Here is a 23,772-nt window from a genome sequence, read left to right as displayed (position 1 = left end):
TTGATTCACACTGTTTCTCAAATGTGTTTCTTTCATCCCATTTCACTTTGTTCTCTCACCCTGGGCCACATACACTACTATATACATACAAAGTCTCTAATCCATCAACTCAGCAGCACAAATCATCTTGTAACCTACAGCAAATTCCAATCTCTCTTAAATCTCAACCAAACTTTTTTTTTTTTGTAGTTCTGGGGATGGAAGACAGGTCTCATGCATACAAGGCATTTACTTTAATATTGAGCCACATCCCTGACCCGAACTATACAGACCAGACCCCTTCTACAGTCCCATCAGCAACAGTTAACATATTTCTCAAATCCCATCTCTTCTTATTTTCCAACTTATACCCCATTCATTCATATTTTATTGAACGACTTGATAAATTAAAGTCATTTATATCCGTCATACAAAAATTCCATTTCTACGCTTCAATCCATTTCTTCCCTCTAAGACCTTTTTAATGCTTCTCCATCCAGTTACTGATGGTCTTAAAACATCTCTGCAGGAAGTCTTCCATTTCCAACCCATCTGCTTCACCTCCGCTTCTTTGTCCCTCTAAATGAAGTATTCTATTTTTATCTACAATCTTACAGTCATCAAGCTATTATTTATATAGTTGTCCCATAATCTGCCTCTACAAATAAATGTCAAGCTTTTGAGGCCAAGAACTATAATCACTTGTGTATCTCTAAAGTGAACAGGGGTCCCAAAGAAAACTAGCACACTCACAAATGCTTACATTCCTCTTCGAAAGTGACCTTATTACAGTCAAGGATGTCTCAAATACATAAGTAGCACCGAACTCAACATTTTAAACATTACCTTAACCTATAAGGTAGAAGGTAGAAAGCATATATATAGCATATATATAGAGAGAGAGAGTTAAAGGTAGAAGGTAGAACGTTAAACATTTTAACCTACACTTTCTAAGAGCTACTCCAGACACATTATTATCAAGAACTAAGGACCAATTTTCAAAGAAAATCTGGAAACAAAATGAAATGAAATATTCAAAAATTTAGCATTATAAGCTACTGTATTCTGTTCTCTGAATAGCATTAATTAAAATTGATTTCGATTGGCTTTTAAACTTTATTACCAAGATTAAAAAAAACATACAAACACTCCAGTACAAGAGGATCTAAAGCAGCTTAGAAGATTTGCTTCATCATAGCTGAAAATTATCCCAGATTTAAAATACTCTTTTTAAATAGGCCCATTAAATGCTTAGAAAGCGTGACCTTTACCTGAAAAAAGTTTCACTCTTCACATACCCAACATTCTATACAAGCTAATCAATTCCCCCCCAAAAAAATTTTTTTTCGAATATAATCTCCCAGTCAACTATTACCCTGCTTTAGGCAAATTCCAAAGCCAACATGAAATGAAATCCTGAGTTCAATCAGAAGTGAGTCTTTTATATTGCTAAGGGATATAACCAATTTTACACACTAAAATCTGTTATTTCGTTCTCTCATTATAGACAAAATAAAGTTTCTCTTCGCCCTTTATACTCTTTTTGAGAATTAAGAATATAAAGTATAATTTTTTCTAATTGTTAAATTTATTTAAATAAGTTGTTACTATATACGACATAAAACATGTTCCACAAACAGAAATAGACTGGAACACTGGACATTCAGTATACCAATCTCCTTAAGAACATAACTTCAAGCACAAATCTGGGACTAGAGCAGTCTAACAACTCTTTGCCTCCTCCAAAAATCATTATATACCAAGTCCACAGACTTCTGCAAACCATAAGTGAAGTCTAAATCTGCATTATTTTCAACCAAATCAAGTTTTATCTAAATTTGCCAAGAAATCAATATAAGCCTCGTCAGTTCTAAGGCAGGATTCCTGAGCTCTGAATCTTTTCAAACGGACCAAGTCCAATGGCACACCAAAAAATGAACTTAAAAGACAAGCCGGTGACCATTACCACTAACTTGGTATTTGCCCACAGACTTATACAAACCTCAATAAAAATTTGGCCCAAACTTCCAAGTTGCCTTTGGATTAAAATATAAATTATACAGTGTTAGATTGGTAACGTCAAAACGGTTACGATTAGGAGATAACATTAAACCACTTATCCAATTAAAGACAAGGCATGTAGATAGTAGCACTGTTGGGTATCAGCTCCCACTAGCCCCTTCCAAAGGGGAATCTTATTGCCTCCGAACGAGATTGCCGGTTACAGAGTAAGTTCATCTCTCTGGATAAAGAACCAATACTTAGACAGTGAGAGAGGGGGGAGGGGAGGGGAGGGGAGAAAGAGAGAGAGAGAGAAAGAGAGAGGGGAGAGTGTGTGACATTGTCTCTGTTAAGCATACAAAAAATTATAACCCTGTGATCTGAGCTAACTAAAAAAAAAAAGAGAATTCCCTTATTTCGAAAGACACACACTCCGTATAGAATGGTTTACGAATCAAATCTTGTCCTCTTACCAAAAAGATGAGCACTACCACCTTTAACATGGAAATTCCTCAAGCACTTGACCATCTGCCAAGAGCAAAGTGCAAGAAAAGAAATGTTTCGATCAAATCTGCCCAAGAGAAATCCTGTTCTCCCAACTCAAGGTTAATGAGACGGGGGAGTGTGGGACAAGAGGGAGTGCCTCATCCTGACTGAAGGCAGCTTTTTAACAGCCGATTGTTCACGAGGGGAGCGAACTTAGGATCCTGCCACTTCAAGGATTCGCGGTCTCCAGGTGAGGCGAAAGAGGGGGTGCAAAATAAAATCGATACTCACTGCTAACTTTCATGCTGCCAAAAGCTGAAGGCTGCTGCACTGGCTTGCAGCTCTCCGCAAAGGAGGTGGTTCTGGGCCGCCCTGACATGGTCACTCTTTTTCCGAATCACCTTCTTTTCCTTCCTTCCTCCTTCTCTTCCTTTTGTTTTAGGTTGGGACGTTAGGTTAATGATAAATGCAGCATTAAGTTCTCCCACAAAAAAAAAAAAAAGGCTTCGTCCTTTTGGCTTTGCACTCCTTTTGTATAGCTATTTTTTCAGAAAATAGCTCTGTATGTTCTCCTTCGAAACAGATCAGTGGGGATATTTCACATAGATGATTTGGGGATGAGGGAAAAAAAATACGATTCTTTCCCCCCCTCCGTTTTCTTGGAGGGGAGACGAGGGGGCAGAGGGTCCTAAAAAATAGAGAGATCTCGTGAGACGGGGGCAGATACTTGATTGAAAAGAAGTATTCGGAAGATTATCTTTTCCTCAGGGATTTTTTTTCCGAGTCAATGAAGAAGGGAAGCGGCGGAAGGATCACGAGCCTCACGCTCGCAAGGAGGGGGGATGGGAGGGAGGGAGGGGCGGCTCGGGAGGCGCCGGGAAACGCTGCGGCTCGGGCAGCGGCGGGCTCCGGCGGGCTGGCGGCGCGGCCTGGCGCGGCGGAGGGCGGCGGAGTCGCGAGTCAGTCAGCGGCGGGCGGCGGCGGCGGCTCCTCTCCTCATTGCGCCAGGGGCAGCTGCGGGCGGCGGCTGGACCCAGCGGCCATGGCGGCGGCGGTGGCGGCGAAGGCAGCTCCCTTCAGACCCCAGGCGGCGGCTCCTCGGCTGCTCCCCATACGCCGGGGACATGGGAGCCCGGCAACCGCCTCCGTCCCCGGGGCCCCCTCCCCCGTCCGCGGCAGCAGCGCGGCCGCCTCCCGCCCCTCGCTCGCCTCAGCTCGGTGCCTGCTCGGGAAGCGTCCGCGCGGCGCCCCCAGCCCAGAGCCCTGTCAGCGGCTCCGGCCCGGCTCCTCCTCGCTCCCTTCCTGCCTCCCTGCCTTGCTGCCGGCCTTCCTTTGTCACTCGGCCCGGGCGGCGGCGGCGGCGGCGGCGGCGGCTCGAGCCTGCATTCGCCCGGGTCGGGGGCTGCTCTGTGCGAGGAGCGCTCTGCGCAGCCGCCCTGCTCTCGTCCACTCCCCCTCCCCTCCCCCGCGGCCTCCGCCTCCTGCCTCCCCCACGCAGCCTCCACCGCCCAGCGCCCCGCCGCCCGCGTAACAGGCGTCTGGGAATCGCCGGCCGAGCCCCGAGCCCGCCCCGCTCCGGCGGAGGAGCCGAAGCCCCGCCGGGGAGCCAATCACAGGCTCCGCCTGCTCGCGGCCGCGCCCGGAAAAAGCCGAGCGGCCCGAGGAACCAATCGCAAGACGCCGCTGGGAAGCCACGCCCGAGGCGCGGAAAGAGCCGAAGAAGGCCGAGCGACGGGCCGGGCCGCACCTCCTCCGGTGGCTGGCGAGAGGGAAAGAAGTCGACGATTGTCGCAGTGGCCAATCAGAGTCGCGGGCCCTCACGGGGGGGAAAAAAAAAAAAAAACGCCTGAAGAGAGTCGAGAGGCAGCGAAAGGCGGCGGCGTCGCTGGTGAACCGGCGCGGCCGGGCGCCGCGGGAGCCTTGTGATTGGTCGAAAGCGCCGCTGGGCGTGACTCTCCCGTGCTGATTGGTGAAAAGCAGGGGGCTTCCGAGGACAGTCTGGCCAGTCAGAACGCCGCCTCCTCCGCCGCGGTGGGGAGAAGGAGAACGTGCGGGGAGGGCGCCTATAAGGTGCCTTCTCATTGGCCAGACGCTGTGGCGCTGAAGTGGGGGCAGAAGGGAAAGGGGGAGCCCGAAACTCAGCGGTCGCCAATCAGCGCTCAGGACCGTCCAATCGTAAGACATCGCTGCCCAGTGATTGGCCTCCGGCCTCCGGCGGCGGTCCCGGGAACGGGGGCGGTCGCGGCTGGGGTCGTGGCAGCCTGTCTGACGGGCGCGCCGTGGCTGCTCCCGACCAGTGTGAAAACCGCAGGCGAGAGCGGACCCTCCGTGCAGCCGGTCCGAAACCGCTGCGGTTGCTGAGGCCGGGCCCTGCGCGTTCAACCGAGTCCAGAGTTTGAGGGGCTCCCCCCACCCACCAGTAGCTCTCGGCGGGGCGCGACTGGTTCAGAATATCCGAGGTTCCCCTTCGCCCGGGATCGCGCGCGCCCCCTTGTCCCAGTGTCTTCCCCGAGAGGGGCCCAGGGCGTCTCCCCAGCCGGGCGCAGATTCATTCCCCGGGCTAAGCCGGGAACAAAGCTCCCACGGAGGGAGCGCCCCACCCTAGTGCGGCAGCCTCGCGTCGGGCCGATTGCGACGGCTGCGCGCGACCGGGCCCGGCCTTCTGGGAACGCCCCTGAGCAATGAGCTCATGCTTGAGGCGCGCGCGCTCCGGGGCCGCGGCTGCCCGACGCGACGCCAGCCCCGAAAGCAGGTGAGGGGAAATTCGGTCAGGCCGGATATCCTGAAGCCTCCGAGGAAACGGGGAGTCGGAATAGCCTCTCTCGTAGCGATCGGGCCTTTGGAACCAGAGTCATCTGCAAAAAATGTTATCTGCTTTTGCTTTCACACCCAGTCCGGTCTGCTTTTCTTTGCTTGACCGAGAACCAATCCTCTGGGGTGGGTGAGGGCGTTTGAGTGTGACTTCGTCAGCGCTGCAAAAAAAGTAGAATGGACGGTTGCCGTCCTAATTGTGATCCCGTGAGGCCGGTAACTTCCACCTGCACAGTCATGCCTGAAGACACCATCCAGAAAGCACGTGTAAAAATACTCATCAGATTGCCTAACAGTTGCTTTGATAAAAACTGGTAAGGGACTTGGAAGAGAATTACGCATTCCTTCCTAGGAGACAGGAAAAGGTTAGGGATTGCAGACTCAGATGTCGGCGAGGACCAGGAAAGTTAAAGCAACTGACTTGGTGTAAGACAATGGGGAATGACAAGGAAGGAACATGGCAAGTCGGATTGTTCGGTGCAGTAACTGAAAGGAGCAGCTGGCCAGCTCGGGTGAAATGTTGGCCTAAGGAATGCTGGTACAAGTGTTTGGGAGTCTTCCCCCCCCCCCCACCCCTCCAGGAAAACCCTAACGCTGGAAACTTTTGAGAAACCTCTCGATTTTTTGAATGTTTACAGTTGGGCATGGCCCGTATAGCCCAAGAGCGGTGGAGGCTCTTGTTCTTTGCTATTAAGAGAACACGAAGTCTCTGGACATCGAGAAGGAGGGTAAGGAATGTTAAAAGCAAACTCGGTACTGGCTACTTCGTCACCGACGTTCCCTCTTCCTGAGAACCAATTTCAAAGGCCTTTACCACAAGTAAACGGAGATAAAGCTTTAAATCCTACTTTTCTCTTTACTCCCCCATCCTACTCCTGATTGTACTAGCTGGGAAAACAAACGCTTATGTTATGCAAATTGGAAGCACTGCTGTTCTTTTGTATATACAACAGACTGGAGGCTTGAAAGTACAGAGGTTCTTGCCTTTTATATGGCTCTCCTGAGTTCGGTTCCCCTGCACCCCATTTGGTCTCCCAAACCCCACCAGGAGTGATACTTGAGCATAAAGTCAGGAGTAAGCCCTAGCCACACTTGAATGTGAACCAAACCCTCTTCCCCCACCACTCTCACGAGCCCCCAAAAAGTATGCCTTAAAGTTATGGGTAGTAGCTGTACCGTTACTGCCTTTTAAATACTTTGAATTTATGGTATTTAAAAAAAAAAACTGTCTATGAGAGAAGTCGAGGGAAAAGCAGTATGTATTTCAGTCTAAAATTAGAACTTGGGGAGAGAGGTTTATGAGAAAATCTTTTTAAACTGTAGAAATTAACAATATTGTTTCTGTGAACTTTCAAATTTGTACTTCACCACCTACTATCAACCACCAATTGCTTATAATAATTTAATTGCTTCACAATTAAGAATCATGTCTAGCACATTATATACACTAACTTGCACTGCTAAATAAACAATACCATGAAAAAATGTTAATTACCTCCATTTTTTTAGAGGAGTAAACTGAAACCCAGAAAGGAAATCTAACTTAACCTGACATCTGCCTAGATAAAGAAGCCTTAGGGGCCAGGAGAGATAGTACAGCAGGCAGGATTTTGTCTGACACACCACTGACCAGGGTTTGGTTCCTGCACCCCCTATAGCTTCCCTGAGTTCAGAGTCAGGAGAGAGCCCTGAGTACCACCAGGTGTGGCCAAAAGGAAAAAAAAAAAAAATAAAGAAGCCACAGCCAGAACTCAGATACCCAGTTCTCAGTCTCTACTCCATGCTTCTCTAATTCTATCTCTACCTGTATAATATATCTTGCTTACTTCTGATACTAATATGTTAAATAATGAGTGTGTACTTGTGAACATATCCTTTAATTTCGTTTATAACACTCTTGTTTTCTCTAAGACTCATCAAGTGATACCTTGGAGAAATCAGTGATTCAATATCACACTAACAATAAGCCAAATAAATTTTAAAAGGAAAGAAAATAAATGTAGGAAAGGTAAGAAGGGAGGCTCTGAGACAGTGGTAGAGGAAAATGGATGCTTTGGAGATGGGTTGTGGTGTTGAAATGTTGTATTCATGAAACCCTATCATTTTAAGTATTACAAATCTATAATACTATAAGTATTGTAGTCACAACGGTGACTAAAATAAAAGATTTTTTAATTAACGTTCAGGATAAACTGGTATTGTATGATTAGAGAAGTATTTTGCACCTTAGAAGTACTATTGTGTTTATGAAGTTTAGGCAGTACCTTATGAACATAGTGTTTTTTACAAAATAAAGAAGCTACTCACTGGAGTAATTGTTCAGAACCTGGTAAAAATTAATTAAAACTAGGGAAATTTGGAGCCAGGAACATAACCCAGTGTTAGAACATTTGCCTTGCACAGATAAGGTTTCTGTGTTCAATACACAACACCCTCTCCCCCCCCAAAAAAAATAGAGAAAATATAGTCAAATTACTCATGAAGATAACAAATAGAAAATTAAATTTAATTGTACATAAGTACATAATTTTTATCCTACTTATCTGTGTGAATTCCTCTAATACTACTACACTGCTTTGATTATTTTACTCTTACTATACATATGAAAGTCTGGTTAAAGTCAGGAGATGCAGTTTATTAAAATGAATCTAGAGAGTCAGAGCTATAGTACAGTGAGCAGCGTGCTTGCCTTGCACACAGCTGACCCAGGTTTGATCTCCTGCATCCCATATGGTCCCCTGAGCACTCTAGGAGTGATTTCTGAGCCCAGAGCCATAAGTAACCCCGAGCACAACCAGGTGTGGCCCAAATACAAACAAGAAAAGGTTTCTAAAATGAATCTAGAGACAGTGGTTTCAAACAAACTCTTCCTAGGAATTTATTTACTTAACTAAATATTAGGGCCAGGGCGATAGCACAGCAGTAGGGCGTTTGTCTTGCACACGGCCGGCCCAGCCTGCCCGAGTTCAATTCCTCTGCCCCTCTTGGAGAGCCCGTCAAACTACTGAGAGTATCTCACGCGCATGGCAAAGTCTGGGAAGCTACCCATGACGTATTCTATATGCCAAACACAGTAACGACAAGTCTCAAAATGGAGACGTTACTGGGCCCGCTCAAGCAAATCGATGAGCAACGGCAGGACAGTGCTACAACATATATTAAACACCTAAATGTCTTTGGTCTCTTTGACTCATATATTATTTAGTCATGAACCCAGGAAAGCCCAATATCAAGGTGAAAGTTAAGATTAAAAAGGAAGGAGCTGGAGAGATAGTGCAAGGAGGGTTTGAGATACTTGCCTTACATACAACTGATACAAGTTGGATCCCTAGCACTGCCAGGAAAGATCCCTAAGTGTAGAACCAAGTTGAATGTGTCCAAACAGCCCCTCCTCCTCCTCCCCCCCCAAAAAAAAGGAAGGAAAAATTAATTTACATTTATTAAGTTACTTATTCATGCTTACCCAAACCCCAGGAGATCAGTATTATTGCCCCCTTTTAATAGATGTGTAAGGAAACATAGAATGAATTTTGGAATGTTTCTTGCTTAAGGTCAGTAGTGGGCAGGATAGATAGGGAACAAAGACAATGGAAAGACCACCAAATGTCAGTCCCAGACTTCTGAACCTGCTATACTGTGGCTGACACACCTCTCCCAAGCATCCCATGCATTTAATGGCCAGAAGGTAGAGAAACTGAGATTTCTAATAGCCTCTGGGAGTTCTATCACCAGTCAAGACTCAACAAGAGTCCCTACCCAACCAGCACACCACCTTGACCCCTCTCTAGAGCAGCCCTTTGCCACCAGCCATAGTAAAAAGGCCTGAAATATATTCTTTGTGCCTTGAATCACTCTCTTCTCAGCCTACTCTACTTTGCAGAGTATCTATTATCTTCTAATAAATTCTCTGCCTACCACTTCATGTGTATGTCTTGCTAAATTATTTGTTCAAAGTAGCAAGTATTTGTACTAGAACACCTCCCCTTTCCCACTGGGTGCAATGCAATTAGTAATGTCTGAGCTGGGGTGTACTTGACACATAAGACTATTGACACATGAGCCCCTTTCTATTAGATCATTCTGCCCCCATCAAAAACCATTGTTTATGCTTTTGTGATGTTATTAAGATGTTTATCTCATTTTTGTAAAATATACATATATTTGAGTTTAAGCACACATTGTTCTCTAGAAATAATAAATTTGATAGCATTTTGCATGATCCTTGTTGTCCTTTATATTTTTCATTACCATCTTCATTTTCTATTTTTAAATTAGAAATAAAGCAAAGGGGCCAGAGAGTATACTGAGTAAGGCACATGCCTTACATGTAACAGACTTGAGTTACATTCCCAGCACCACAAATGAACACTTCAGCACCATCCACGAATGATCTCTGAGCACAGAGATGATGTGAGTGTAGTCAGTGTGGCCAAAAAAAGAGAGAGAGAACTATAAGAAAATAAAAAAGGGTCAGAAAGATAGTACAGGGTAAAATACTTGCCTTGCCTTATACGTGGCAAACCCTGTTAATCTCTAGGACACATATGGTCTCCTGAGCTCCATTAGGAGTAATTCCTGAGTACCCCAATTTGTGACAACCAGATCTCCCCAAAAAAAGAAAAGAAGTAACGACAAAGGTACAACTGCAGAAATACTAAATAAAAGAGATAGTTGTGTAAGACTGCTTAATTTGATTAGAAGTTAACACAACCAAAACTTACAAAAGCAGCTTTTGTCAATAAGAGATATAGATTACACAGAAAAATAATCAACTACAAAGGTAAGGAGCAGAAGCTAGACAAGCACTTTCAGAGGGATTCAAGGAGGTAATTTCAAAGCTGTGTCTAAGAACTAAAAAATATTAAGCCTGAAAGCTCTGAAGCATCAATACAAATTTGCCCCTTCACAGGTCAGCTTTGATACCTTAAAGAAATTGGCCATTACTGACAGTGTACCATGTAAAAGGGTCAATTTATGTCAAAGTAAAGAAGATAAAGTGACCTATTACCTGTACTAGAAATCATCAGTAGGAGATTAATTTGGCATTAGTAACAAGAGCCATCCTATAAATTGAAGCATTTGATCAATAATAAAGGTTAACTCATCTCAGGCACAATGCTGGGTGGTTGAGGCACATAACCACTTACGTAGCAAGTACAATTTCTCTCTGTTTTATAGGTGTTAAAACTGAGGAACAAGATCTATAGCTTACTCAATTTTACACAACTAGAAATTGGTTTTCAGACCTACAGCTTAACTTGGTGACCTACCCCTGGAATCTTCTCCATAGAAAACTATTCAGAAGAAACAATTCAGTAAAAACCACTCAAATCCACAAGTAAGCATTTATCAAGCTTCTGATCCCTTTGCCAGACATAGTAATACAGGAGGGTAAAGATAAGTAAAAGCCATTGAAAAGTAACTACTGTCCTGCTTCAGTTCTGGAGAAGTTCTTATAGAAGGTTATAAGCAGATACGTAAAACATGTCATCTAGACAGATCTAGATGTAGCATGAAGAAGGCAAAGTGCCCAAGAGGTCATTTTCAAAAGTGTATTTAATTATTTCAAAAATTGGAGCTGTGGGGGTTGGTAGGGGAGGGCGATAATCTCACCCTGCAGTGTTTAGGGGCTAACCCCCCTGGCTCTCTACTCAGAAATGACTCCTGGCAATGCTCTGGGAATCATTTGTGGTACCAGAAGTCAAACCAAAGGCAGAATGCAAGGCACATGCTGTACTGTATCTTCTGCCCTCAAGGTGTATTATTTTTATTATCTTAAATTTTATTGTATCTATATTGAGTATTCAGGACTCATTCTGGGCTCTATGCTCTGGGATCACTCCTTGCAGTGCTAGAGACCATGTATGGTGCCAAATATGGAACTATAGAACCCAGGTTGACAGGTGGAAAAGCAAGTAGATTATCCACGATACTATCTCCCTGACCTTGCATTTACTGAACCCTGGGGGTATGGTGCCGCCAACAGGTCAATCTGTACCTGTGAGGAGAGTGCATCAGCAGCCTGATGGCACCGTCAGACCTTCAGATACCCCAAAATTGCTGCTGTGCCTTTGGCCAGACCCCAAAAACTTGGGTCTAAGTTTACCAAGAAAGTAAACGGCCAAAAATTAGGTATGTGGGAGACACACCCACAAACCACCTCCGGCTCAGCTATATAATTGGAGGCATGGTCTCTCTGGTTCCTAATCAAACTGCTTAACGGCCATGATCTCAGAGACTAAGAAACAAATCTCGGAACCCAAAGGCTTTTGGTAGAAATGTGTCCTGTTCCTGCAGTAGGTTGCTGGGGCTGGGCCACTCCAGGTAGGAATAGGTTTCGTGCCTTGGCCTGTTTCCCTTGGTGGCCCGGTGACCGCCATCCTCCAGAGGCCTCTGGACAGTCAGGTTTGGGCCTGCAGTGATGAGACACGCGGGGCCTCACCAGATGGGGGTGGAACCGGCCCCCTTCCTCCCCATCCGAGCGAGATCCCGAGTTGCCGCCTACAAACGGCCTCTCTGGCTCCTGATCAAGCTGATTAACAGCCATGATTCCAGAGACTCAGAAACAAATCTCGAAACCCAGTGACTTTTGGCAGAAATGCCTCTGGACCGCATACAAGGTGGCCACCGTCTCAGAGCTTATTGGAAAGCCAGGTATGAGCCAGCGGGGATGGGGCAACTGCAGTCTCATGGGAAGGGGGGCGGTACCGGCTCGTCCTTCATGCCCTACTGAGGTCAGGAGTTGCCCCCCATGAGCGGCTCTCTGGCAGAGCCATAACACTAGACTACAGAAATCAATCTCGTAATTATCTGGCTCTTTGCAGAAATCCAAAACCATTATATGATTCTCATAACCAGCTATAGAAAACAAAGTATTTCACAATGCCTTTTTAGCAATTCTGATTGTTGGGTGGGAAATTCTAAACAATAGTGGTGCATATTTTGTTGAAATAATGAATGTAATCAATGTAGAGAAGAGTTAAGTGAAAATCATCTGCCTCACAGGCATTGGGAGGGGTGGGAGGGGGGTATATTGGGGTTCTTGGTGGTGAAAAATGAGTACTGGTGAAGGTTTGGGCCTGCAGTGACAAGACACGCGGGGCCTCACCAGATGGAAAATGAGTACTGGTGTTTGATCATTGTATGACAGAGACTTAAACCTGAAAGCTTAGTGACTTTTCCCACAGTGATTCAATAAATAAGTATAAGAAGATAAATAAATAAAACTATGAAAAAAAAAGTAAGGTGGAGTTCATGCCCAAATCAATCAGCTAATCAGTGGCTGAATAAATAGCAGTACTCCTACATAATAAATAAATCAATAAATTGACTGTACCCAAAGGGGTATGAGATGATCCTTTGTAGTACTGAAGCTATTAGAACTTATTTTTGTCTCAAAACCAGTAACTTCCCTTTCCAATGATTAATATACTAGTATACAATAGTGCCCTGCTTCATCTCTATATCAACAAGAGTTGTTGTCTATGTGGTCCACAATACAGCAATCCTGAAGGAAGAGGAAAACTCCTCTGCCCTTAAGGACTTGTGATCTCAAGTACTTTTACTATATTGGCCTCCACAAGTGGCTCTCCGGCACGGCCATGGCACCAAAGGCACACGGACCTAATCCAGAGCCCAGCAGCTTGAGGCAGAAATGTGAATGGACTATCCTTTAAACTATGGAGCCATGCCACCACCCCCACCCCCCCCCCCACCCCGGGAGAGAAAGGGTGTCTGTCTCTTCCGCCTTTTTCCCCTCCGGCAGAACAGTGGCCTCCGCCTCAGAGCTTATTGGAAAGCCAGGTGTGAGCCAGCAGGGATGGGGCAACTGCGGCCTCATGGGGTGGGGGTTGGAACCGGCTCGTCCTTCACACCCTACCCTACCAAGGCCACGAGTTGCTCCCCACGAGCCGCTCTCCGGCACAGCCATGGCACCAGATGCACAGAAACCAATTATCCGGCTCTTGGCAGAAATTCCTCCAGACTTGACTAGTAAAATATCTGAAATCCAAAATTGTGTGGCCGCTATTGCGGCCGCATGATATCATATGGTTTTCATAACCAGCAATAGAAAACAAATTATTTCACAATGCCTTTGCAGCAGTTTTAATTGTTGGGGGGAAATTCCAAACAATAATGGTGCATCTTTTGTCTAAATAATGAATATAATCAAAGTAGAGTGAGAGTTCATTAGAAATCATCTACCTCACAGGCCTCGGGAGGGTTGGGAGGGAGGGTATATTTGGGTTCCTGTTGGTGAAAAATAATTACTGGTGAAGGGAAGGGTGTTGGATCATTCTATGACTGAGATTTAAACCTGAAAACTTTGTGCCTTTTCTCACGGTGATTCAATAAATGCATTTAACAAAAAAAAAAATACTTTTACTACATTGAAAATTTTCATCAACATGTGACTCTTTACTTGTGTTCAATTAAATAAATTTTATTTAATATGATCATGTTACTTGACTTTTACCTAAATTGACCCTCGTGGATTTAAAATAATTCCAGAAAATAAAATATAATTTACAAATGTTATTAATAATGAAAGGATAAGTGAACAAGACAATGAACATGGCAGGGCTGATGTACTATGCTTAGTGGGACCTCTCCATCAATCAGATGACTAGATAAAAATTTAAGCTAATCAAAATGATAAAAAAGTAGGTCTGAATATTTTGAAATTTCCATGAAAAAACTTCTAAAATATGAAATTACCATTCATTACTGTGAAAGTCAAAACTTTGTCTATGATTGAGATGTAAATGTTTTGTTAATAGAAGGGACTTCAGGATGTGAGAGATAATACAGAGATTAAAACATTTGACTTGCATGCAACTGAGCCCAGTTCAGTTCCTGACCATCAGCAGGAGTGATCCCTGAGCACAGAGTCAGAAGTAGTTCTGAACACAGAGTCAAGAGTATTTTTGGATAATACCCAAAACTATAGACTTATGTACGTGATGATTATATAAGCAAAGATCCTCAGCAAAATATTAGCAAGTTAAATAAGATCCATCAATACATTAAAAAAAGGATCTTACACCAAGATCAAGTAAGATTTATCCCAGAGATGCAAGGATAATATAATATATGCAAGTCAAGTAGTATAAATACACCATTTCAATTAAAATAAAAATAAAAATTATAAGATAATAAGAATAGATGCAGAGAAATCATCTGACAAGATCCAAAACCCATTTATAATTTAAAAAATAAGTAAAAAAAAAACTCTCAGTAGAGTGGATGGAGAAAGAGCTTTCCTCAGTAGAGTTAAATCCATTTATCATAAAACCACAGAGAGGGTGGGAGTGGCTTCTGGAACCACAGCTGTGCACAGGCCAGGGTGGTGAACAAGGTCAGAATTCCATGGGACCAGTGGGAGCCAGGCAGCAGACATCCCAAATTCTGGGTTCGAGCTGCAAGGACCTAAAACGTCCAAATACAGGTAAGAGGCCCCATGGGAGTGGCTTCTGGAGTCACAGCTGCTAAGGCGGCTTAGAGTTAATCTCCCTCTCCATACCTCATAAGAAACATAAATTAGCATCTGATGTGGAACGTTCACTAGGGCAGTCTGATTACTGGAGCCTTCAGGCTTACTGATACCTCAAAATTGCCGCTGAGCCTTTTATTGGACCCCAACAACTTGGGGCCAAATTTACCAAGATTAAATGGCCAAAATTTAGGTAATTGGGAACCATTCCCACAAACCTCCTCTGGCTCAGCTATACAAACTCATTTAGTGGCCTTATTTCAGAGACCCACAAATAAATCTCCAAAGATAACAAAAGTCACAATTAATCTCAGACCTTTGCATGGCTGAACAGAGCAGGGTAATTTGGAAAGTGGTGTGTCAGCCTGGAGCCTGCCTAAGCAGAGCTCCCGGCAGCCTCTTGCTTCCATGATCCAAAATCGCCACCATACCCCCAGCCTGACCCCACTGTCTCAGGATGGATTTCCCCAAGATATAACCTGCTTAAAATTCAGGTATGAGGGTTTTGCAACTGAAATCACCAGGCTTTCTCGGAGTTGGGATGGGCTACCTTCCCCCACTTTCCAATACTCCTGAAAGCACTGAAAGTCACCCCCACAAACCAAGTCCAGCATCACCATGTAAGCTGTAAGCTCTACTACCAGCCTTGCTTCAGAAACCCATAAATAAATCTCGAAAAAGATCAAGAGCCGCAGTTAATCTCAGACCTGCAGATGGCTGAACAGACTGGGGTAAATCAAAGGAGGCAGGTTGGCCTGGTGCCCAACTAACCAGAGCCCCCAGCAGACACTTGTATCCACAATCCAAAATTGCCACCATACCCCTGTCTTGATTCCACTGCCTCAGGATGGATCACACTGAGACATAATCTGCTGAAAATTCTGGTATGTGCGTTTTGTGACTGAAATATCCAGGCTTTCTCAGGGTCAGGATGGGCTACCTCCCCCAACTTCCCTGTACTTCTGGAAGCTTCAGCAGTCATATCCACACTCTGCCACCCAATTTAAAACTAATCTAGCCTTACCATACCGATAAAAATACCAAATGCCCTGAACAAATACCATGACCTCTTAGCAGCTGCATTGCAAGCCATAATGCACAAAAGGAAATGGAGAGAGAGAGAACAAGAAGGAAATTGCCTCTCATAGAGAAACTGGAGCTTGGGGGTGAGGTGTTGGGGGATGGTGGCAGGGAAACAGGGGACGTTGGTGGTGGGAAATGTATACACTGGTGGAGGGATGAGTGCTGGATCATTGTATGACTGAAACCCAATTTTGAACAGCTTTGTAAAATGGTCTATCTCACAAATCACGGTCACGGTCCTCCCGTTATTCATCAATTTACTCGAGCAGGCCCAGTAACGTCTCCATTGTGACAATTGTTACTGTATTTGGCATATCGAATACGTCATGGGTAGCTTGCCAGGCTTTGCTGTGAGGGCGAGATACTCTCTGTAGCTTGCCAGGTTTTCCGAGAGGGGTGAAGGAATCGAACTCTGGTCGGCCATGTTGGCTGCGTGCAAGGCAAATGCCCTACCGCTGTGCTATCGCTCCAGCCCATCTCACAAATATTCAATTAAATTTTTTTTTAAAAAGTAACGTTGTATTCATGGTCAATTCAATCAGCTTAATCAATGGCTGAATAATTAGAAGTGTTCCTACATTAAAATTGAAACATAACACATTAGGCCAATAATTCATTAGCCCCTACCTCAATATTTAATACTACACCAAAATCAGAATAGTAATGGTGAGTATTAAAGTAGAAACCTCACAGGATACAATGGTAATGCAATGTAGAAACCCACCAGGCTTTGTGAATGAAGAAGCTAGCCCAGATGACCCAACCAGTAATAGTGAGCTATACAAGCTCTCTAACTAGGAAATTAGAGGGGAGCTATTAAGGATACATAGGGAGCTAAAAGAAACAATGGAACACACCGCCAATAAAATATAAGAGGATTTAAGAGTAGAAATGTGGAAAATGCAAACAAAACTATAAACAGAAATGACAAATCTGAAAAATCTGGTAGTCGAATTGAAAAACTCAGTGGAAGGCCTCAGCAGCAGAGTAACAGCTGCTACAGACAGAACCAGTGAGCTCCAAGATGAGGTGCAGAGAATCACCAGATAACAGCAGAAAATGGAAAAGAGCCTCAAAATAAACCAACAGATATCAAGAGAAAATCGGGATGATGCCAAGAGGAATAACGTAAGAATCACTGGAGTCCCAGAGGACCAGGAATAGAACCCTGATTAAGAAGAAATTGTCAAAGCCATCATTGCTAAGATGTTCCCAGAGCTGAAGAGCACATGTGAACAAATTCAGGAGGCTAAAAGAAATCCAAATAAAAATACTCCAAGACACATCCTGATCAGAATGATGAAAACCAGAGACAGAGACAAAATTCTGAAAGCAGCAAGATCAAAGAAATTACTTATAAAGGAACATCCTTAAGATTTACAGCAGACATATCTGATGAAACCCTCAGAACCCGATGGCAGTGGTGGGATATAGTGAAAAAACTCAATGAAATAAACTTCTCACTAAAAATACTTTACCCGGCTAGACTCTCATTCAGATCAGAAGGAACAAAACACATCTTCACAGACAAACAACAACTCAAGAACTTCATAGACTCAAAACTATAGTTACAAGAAAAACTGAACAGGCTACTTTAAGACAAGACAAGTGCCTCAAATACACCAAACTTCGGCAGAAAGATGGAGCAAACCCATCTCTCTCCAAAAATAATCTCTCTCAGTGTCAATGGGCTAAATGCACCAGTTAAAAGGGTAGCAAAATGGATCAGAAAATTGAACCCAACATTCTGCTGCCTTCAAAAAACACACCTGAACAGTCAGAGCAAACACAGACTCAAAATCAAAGGCTGGAAAACAATTCTAGGCAAACAACTTCCTCAAAAAAGCTGGGGTGGCCATTCTGGTGTCAGACCACATTGATTTCAGACTGAAGAAAGTCACAGGAGACAGTGAGGGTCATTACTTATTGATCAAGGGATCTGTACATCAGGAAGAACTCACACTCCTAAATGTATCTGCACCTAATGAGGGAACAGCAAAATATTTAAAACAACCACTCATTGACTTGAAGAAAGATATCAATAGCAACACAATACTAGTTGGAGATTTCAACACCGTTTTATCATCTCTCAATAGATCAACCAGACTCAAGTTTTAAAAGGACGTATTTTATCTGAGGGAAGAAATAAAAGGGGCTTAGTAGATATACAGGACATTTCATCCCTCGAAAGCTGAATACACATTCTTCTCAAGTGCACATGGGACATTTTCAAGAGAGATCATATGCTGGACCACAGAATATATCTCCATAAAATTAAGAAGATACAGATTGTATCACGATCTTCTCAGACCACGATGTATTGAAAATAGAAGTGAATCACACACACAAACAGAAAAACAAATCAAACAAATACCTGGAAATTAAGCAGTTTACCAGTGAAAAACAAAAGTCTTAGAAAGGAAAGCAAAAGATTCCTGGAAACAAACGGGAATGAAGACACAAGTTACCATAACTTATGGGACATGGCAAAAGCTGTGTTAAGAGGAAAGTTTAGCTCTACAAGCATTCCTCAGGAGGGAAGAATGAGCTCACATAAGTAACCTAACCTCACAGCTTAAGAGCTTGGAGAATGACCAAAAAAGAAGCCCAACCAAGGCAGGAGGAAGGAAATAACAAAACTTAGAGCAGAAATTAACAAGGTGGAAGCCAAAAAAACAATCCAAAAGATAAATGAAACTGAGAGCTGCTTCTTCGAGAAAATAAACAAGATCAATAAACCTTTAGCAAGACTCACAAAGGAAGGGAGAGAGAAAACCCTAATAAAAAGAATAAGAAATGAAAAGGAACATCACAAACAGAAACTACAGAAAATCAAAGAATCATCAAAGATTACTTTGAGAATCTTTATGCCACGAAACAAGAAAATCTTGAGGAAATAAATAAATTCCTGGATTCCTATACCTCCCCCGCCCAAGGCTGAATCAAGAGGACCTGGAGTACCTGAACAGATGTATCACCATCAAGGAAATTGAAACAGTAATAAAATGCATCCCCCACAAAAAATCCTAGCCCAGACTGATTCACGAGTGAATCTCCCAGATCTTTAAAGAGGACTTATTCCCAATCCTTTCCAAGCTTTTCCAGTAAATTGAAGAATCAGAAATACTCACAAACAGTTTTTATGAAGCAAAGATCACCCTGATACCCAAAGCAGACAGAAATACCACAAAGAAAGATAATTACAGGCTGAGGTCCCTTGTAGGACAACATAGGTTTGTCCTTTCTGCCTTGCCACAGGGAGCTTAGGTTTATTCAGTTCCCCCCATCACAGTGCTCCCATTCCTCTGTGTTTATTTGTAACCTCTTTATGCTCTGCTTCTCCAAGTGATTAATTACCTTTATCTCCTAATCAGACTGTTAATTTGTAACATTGCTTTTCTCTTCTCCTTAAGTCCTTTGTTTAGTTAATTAAGAACAATGTCCTTTTTATATGGACACAGGAAGACAGTTAATGCTATGCTTTTGTAACTTGGGAATTAACTAACTCTGGCTGATATTCACTCCTGGGCATCTGTCCTCTCAAGTTAAGCCTCAGTTACCCTTACTTCCTAGCATTCCAAAAGCAGGGTCCCAATGAGGGACTGCATGGATGGACCCAGGGCAAACTGTGAGCTACCCTGGCATAGAAATGGTCCAGGCTAGGCCAAAGTGCCATAATACTTAACTATAAGAGCACCGTAATGGACAAATTCTATCATGATCCAAAAAGTAACAACTGAATTAGGATCCTGCTAGGGTTAGGAAAGATTAATCAGCCCTGAACACAGTAGTCTGAGATTTATAGCAAGATGTCCCCAGTAGAGCCACCCTACAAGCTTAATGGATTTCTTACTGTGTCCATGAAAAATAACTAATATTAAGAAGTAGAATTATGCTGTTAATTAAGTTATTGGACTAAGGAAAGGAGAAACACCGCTAGGTGGTACTTCCACCCTTGAGCCAGATTGGTGATTAGGAAGGGCTTTTGAGATGTTGATTGTGCTACCCCTAATGAAAGGGGTTGGTGAGAGAGTAAAGAGAGAACAAGGCAGCAAGTTGTAGCACAGAGACTAGCATGGGGGACAGAAAGAGATGGGAATAAGAGGCAGTGTGGAACTAGAATGGGGAGCTTAATGAGATTGGAACAGGCGCGTGGGGAGAATGGAATCAACAGCAACTGATCACCACAAGCCTGGTCCTTGTTTCCTCCTTCATCCAGCCATGGCATCAGCTAACCTGGGTGGGGAAGTGGCCCAAGGCCATTGACGCTGGTGGTGAGAAAGAGCCGCGGGTTTTACCTAGTTGTCTCATGATTACACAGTCCCTGATGAACATAAGACACAAAGATCCTCAACAAAATCCTAGCAAACAGAATCCAATGACTCCTCAAAAAGATCATACACCACTCCCCGGAATTCCAGTGCGTGTGCCCACCCAGCCCCGGCCTTTCCTCCTCACAGGCCCTTAGGCCCAGATCTGTGGACTAGTAATAGACCGGCTGGGGGCGTGGCCTCCATGTAGGGGGCGTGGACCCCTCAAAGTGGGCGTGGACTTCTCTGAGGTGGGCGACTTCTCATGCAGCTCACAGTTATATTTCCCACTCCCAGCACTCTCAACTCTCATCCCAACCTGTATCACCTAATTCTTTGGAAAAAGTCCTGGCCACCTCAAACACAATACGATAATAATCCACTGACCTACTCCAGTACCAATGGAAGACCAGTACTCAAGAAGCCCTTCAAGCCCAATATAAAAGAGCATTTTACTAGATGCCTATCATAAGCCGCAGATTAATGTCTGAGAGGAAGGACATATTTTAGAAGGGGAGAAGGTTGAGCACCATCGACTGACATTATTCAGAATCCTTTCCCACAATGAGAGGGAACACTGCTACTGAACCTCAAGGTTTTGCCTCCATACAACCACAACAGCGTGAAGAAACAGCACAAATCTCCACTATGAGGAGAGGACGAAGAAAAGAGTTCCGAACCCTCAACAGGGGTTACCCACAAATACGATCTCTCCAATAAAGAATTCCGAGATGAAATGCTGAAGATGTTCAAGGATCTACTCAAAGAATCAATGGAGCAGACATCCAGAAAATTAAAGGAAGAAATGAAAGAAACAGGGGAATGGATAGTCAAGAAAATACAGGAAGAAGTGAGAGCAGTAATAAGAAAGCTACAAAAGGAAGTGTCCCAAATAAAGGATTTGGTAGATGAAATTAAAAACTCAGCAGTAGAATGTCTAAAGCTGAAGACAGAATTAGTGATCTTGAAGATGAGCAAGAGATATTGTACAGGCAACAACAAACAATGGGAAAAGACCTCAGAATAGCTCTAAGGTGAATCAGAAAACGAGGGGATGACTCCAAGAGGAACAACATTACACTCATCGGAGTATCAGTATCGGAGGACATTGCCAGCAATACAATAGAAGGACAGGGAGGCAACCCCAATGAAAAAGCCACAGTGAAAGAAATCTTTGCTGAAAAGTTCCCAGAGTTAAAGAATGCACACATCCAGATCCAAGGAGCCAGACGGGAACCAGATAAAAGGGACCCTAATAAAAACACTCCAAGGCATATCATAGTCAGAATGATGGATGCTGTGGATAGAGCAAGCAGCACAATACTGCAAGCAGCAAGGTCAAAGAAGGAAATCACATACAAAGGAGAACCCCTTAGATTTACAGCAGACCTATCAGAGGAAACCCTTCAAACCCGAAGACAGTGGTGGGATATAGTGAAAAAAGTCAATGAAATGAAAGCCTCACCAAGAATACTTTATTCAGCTAAACTCTCACTCAAACTCAATGGAACAATACACCATTTTATAGATAAAAAAACAACTCAGGAACTTCATAGACTCAAAACCAAACCTAAAAGAAGGACTAAAAGGGATCCTATAATTCAAGAAGGAAAATACACATAAGCACAACAAACCCTTACAGAAAGATGACACAAAATCCCATGACAATAATCTCTGTCAATGTCAATGGTCTAAATACACCAATCAAGAGACACTGAGTGGCAAAATGGATCCGGAAACTGAAACCAACATTCTGCTGCCTACAAGAAACTCATCTGAACAGTCAGTCAAAGAAAACACAAATAGTCAGTCAAAGTTAAAGGATGGAAAACAATCCTGCAAGCATACAACTCCCTCAAGAAAGCTGGGGTAGCCATGCTAGTATCCGACAACATAGATTTCAGGTAGATAAAGATTAGAAGGGACAGAGAAGGCCATTTTCTATTTATTGAAGGATATACAACAGGAAGAAATCACACTCTTAAATGTATATGCGCCTAATGAGTGACCAGCTAAATACTTAAAACAACTGCTAACAGGTTTTAAGGAGGACATTGCCAGCAAGACAATAGTAGTCGGAGATTTCAACATTGCCTTATCACCTCTGGATAGATCAACAAGAACAAAACTCAGCAAGGAAACACTGGCTTTGAAAGAAGAAATAGGAGAGGGCTAACAGAACTATACAAGGTTTTACACCCCAAAAAGAAAGAATACACATTCTTTTCCAGTACACATGGAATATTCTCTAAAATAGACCGTGTGCTGGGTCAGAAAACATACCTCAATAGAATCAGGAAGATAGAAATTGTATCAACTATCTTTTCACACCATGATACGCTAAAGATAGAAGCAAATCACACACAGTCACAGAGAACCAAATCAAACACCTGGAAATTAAACAACTCAGTGTTGAACAATGAGTGGATCAGGAAGGAAGTCAAGGAAGAAATCAAAAGATATCTGGAAGCAAATGAGAATGAAGACACGAGGTACCAGAACCAATGGGATGCAACTAAAGTAGTGTTAAGAGGAAAATTTATAGCGTTGCAAGCATTCCTAAGAAAGGAAGAAAGGGCGTACATAGAGAAATTGAATTCACAGTTCAAGAGCTTAGAAAAAGACCAACAAAAGGAACCCAAGCCCAGCCGAAGGAAAGAAATAATAATACTTAGAGCAGAAATTAACAACATGGAAACCCAAAAAATAATCTGAAAGGCCAACGAAACCAAGAGCTGATTCTTTGAGAAAATAAACAAGATTGATAAACCACTAGCAAGACTCACAAAGAAAGAGAAAGAGAAAACCCTAATAAACCGAATCAGAAATGAAAAAGGGGACATCACAACAGAAACCAATGAAATTCAAAAGATCATCAGAGACTACTTTGAGAGTCTCTATGCTACAAAACAAGAGAACCTAGAAGAAATGGATAAATTCCTGGATTCCTGCTATCTACCAAGACTGAGCCAAGAAGACTTGGAATACCAGAATAGACTCATTCATATCAAGGAAATAGAAACCATGATTAAAAGTCTTTCCAAAAACAAAAGCCCAGGCCCAGATGGATTCTCTAGCAAATTCTTCCACACATTTAAAGAATACCTGTTGCCAGTTCTCCTCAAGCTTTTCCAGGAAATTGAAAAAACAGGAACTCTCCCAAACAGTTTCTATGAGGCACATATCTCCCTTATACCAAAAGTAAACAAAGACACCACTAACAAAGGAAATTATAGGCCAATATTTCTGATGAACACGAATGCAAAGATCCTCAACAAAATATTAGCAAATAGAATCCAACAACTCATCAAAAAGATCATACACCACGACCAAGTGGTATTTATCCGGGGGATGCAAGAATGGTTTAACATTTGGAAATCAATCAACATAATCCATCATATCAACAAAAGCAAAGATAAAAACCATATGCTCATATCAATAGATGCAGAGAAAGCATTTGACAAGATCCAACACCCGTTTATGATGAAAACTCTCACCAAAATGGGCTTAGAAGAAACTTTACTCAAGATAGTCAAAGCCTTCTACGACAAACCTATGGCATGCACTATCCTCAATTTGGAAAAACTAAGGGCCTTCCCTCTAAGATCA

The 23,772-nt window shown here is 43.3% G+C and overlaps 1 protein-coding gene across 2 annotated transcripts in view; it reads right to left on the bottom strand.

Moving 5' to 3' along the window:
- The window catches only part of GSK3B (glycogen synthase kinase 3 beta), a 192,587-nt gene extending 188,888 nt beyond the window's left edge, over window positions 1-3,699 (bottom strand). For both annotated transcript variants that reach the window (XM_056109321.1, XM_056109322.1), the window contains exon 1: window positions 2,758-3,699. In XM_056109321.1, coding sequence (XP_055965296.1) covers window positions 2,758-2,845 — 88 coding nt within the window. In that variant the 5' untranslated portion in view covers window positions 2,846-3,699. The remainder of the gene's footprint in view (window positions 1-2,757) is intronic.
- Window positions 3,700-23,772: the final 20,073 nt, after the last annotated feature.

The sequence above is a fragment of the Sorex fumeus genome, unplaced genomic scaffold (genome assembly GCF_029834395.1).
Source record: "Sorex fumeus unplaced genomic scaffold, SorFum_2.1 ptg000265l, whole genome shotgun sequence".
NCBI lineage: Eukaryota > Metazoa > Chordata > Mammalia > Eulipotyphla > Soricidae > Sorex > Sorex fumeus.
This window is presented reverse-complemented; position numbering and strand designations above follow the sequence as displayed.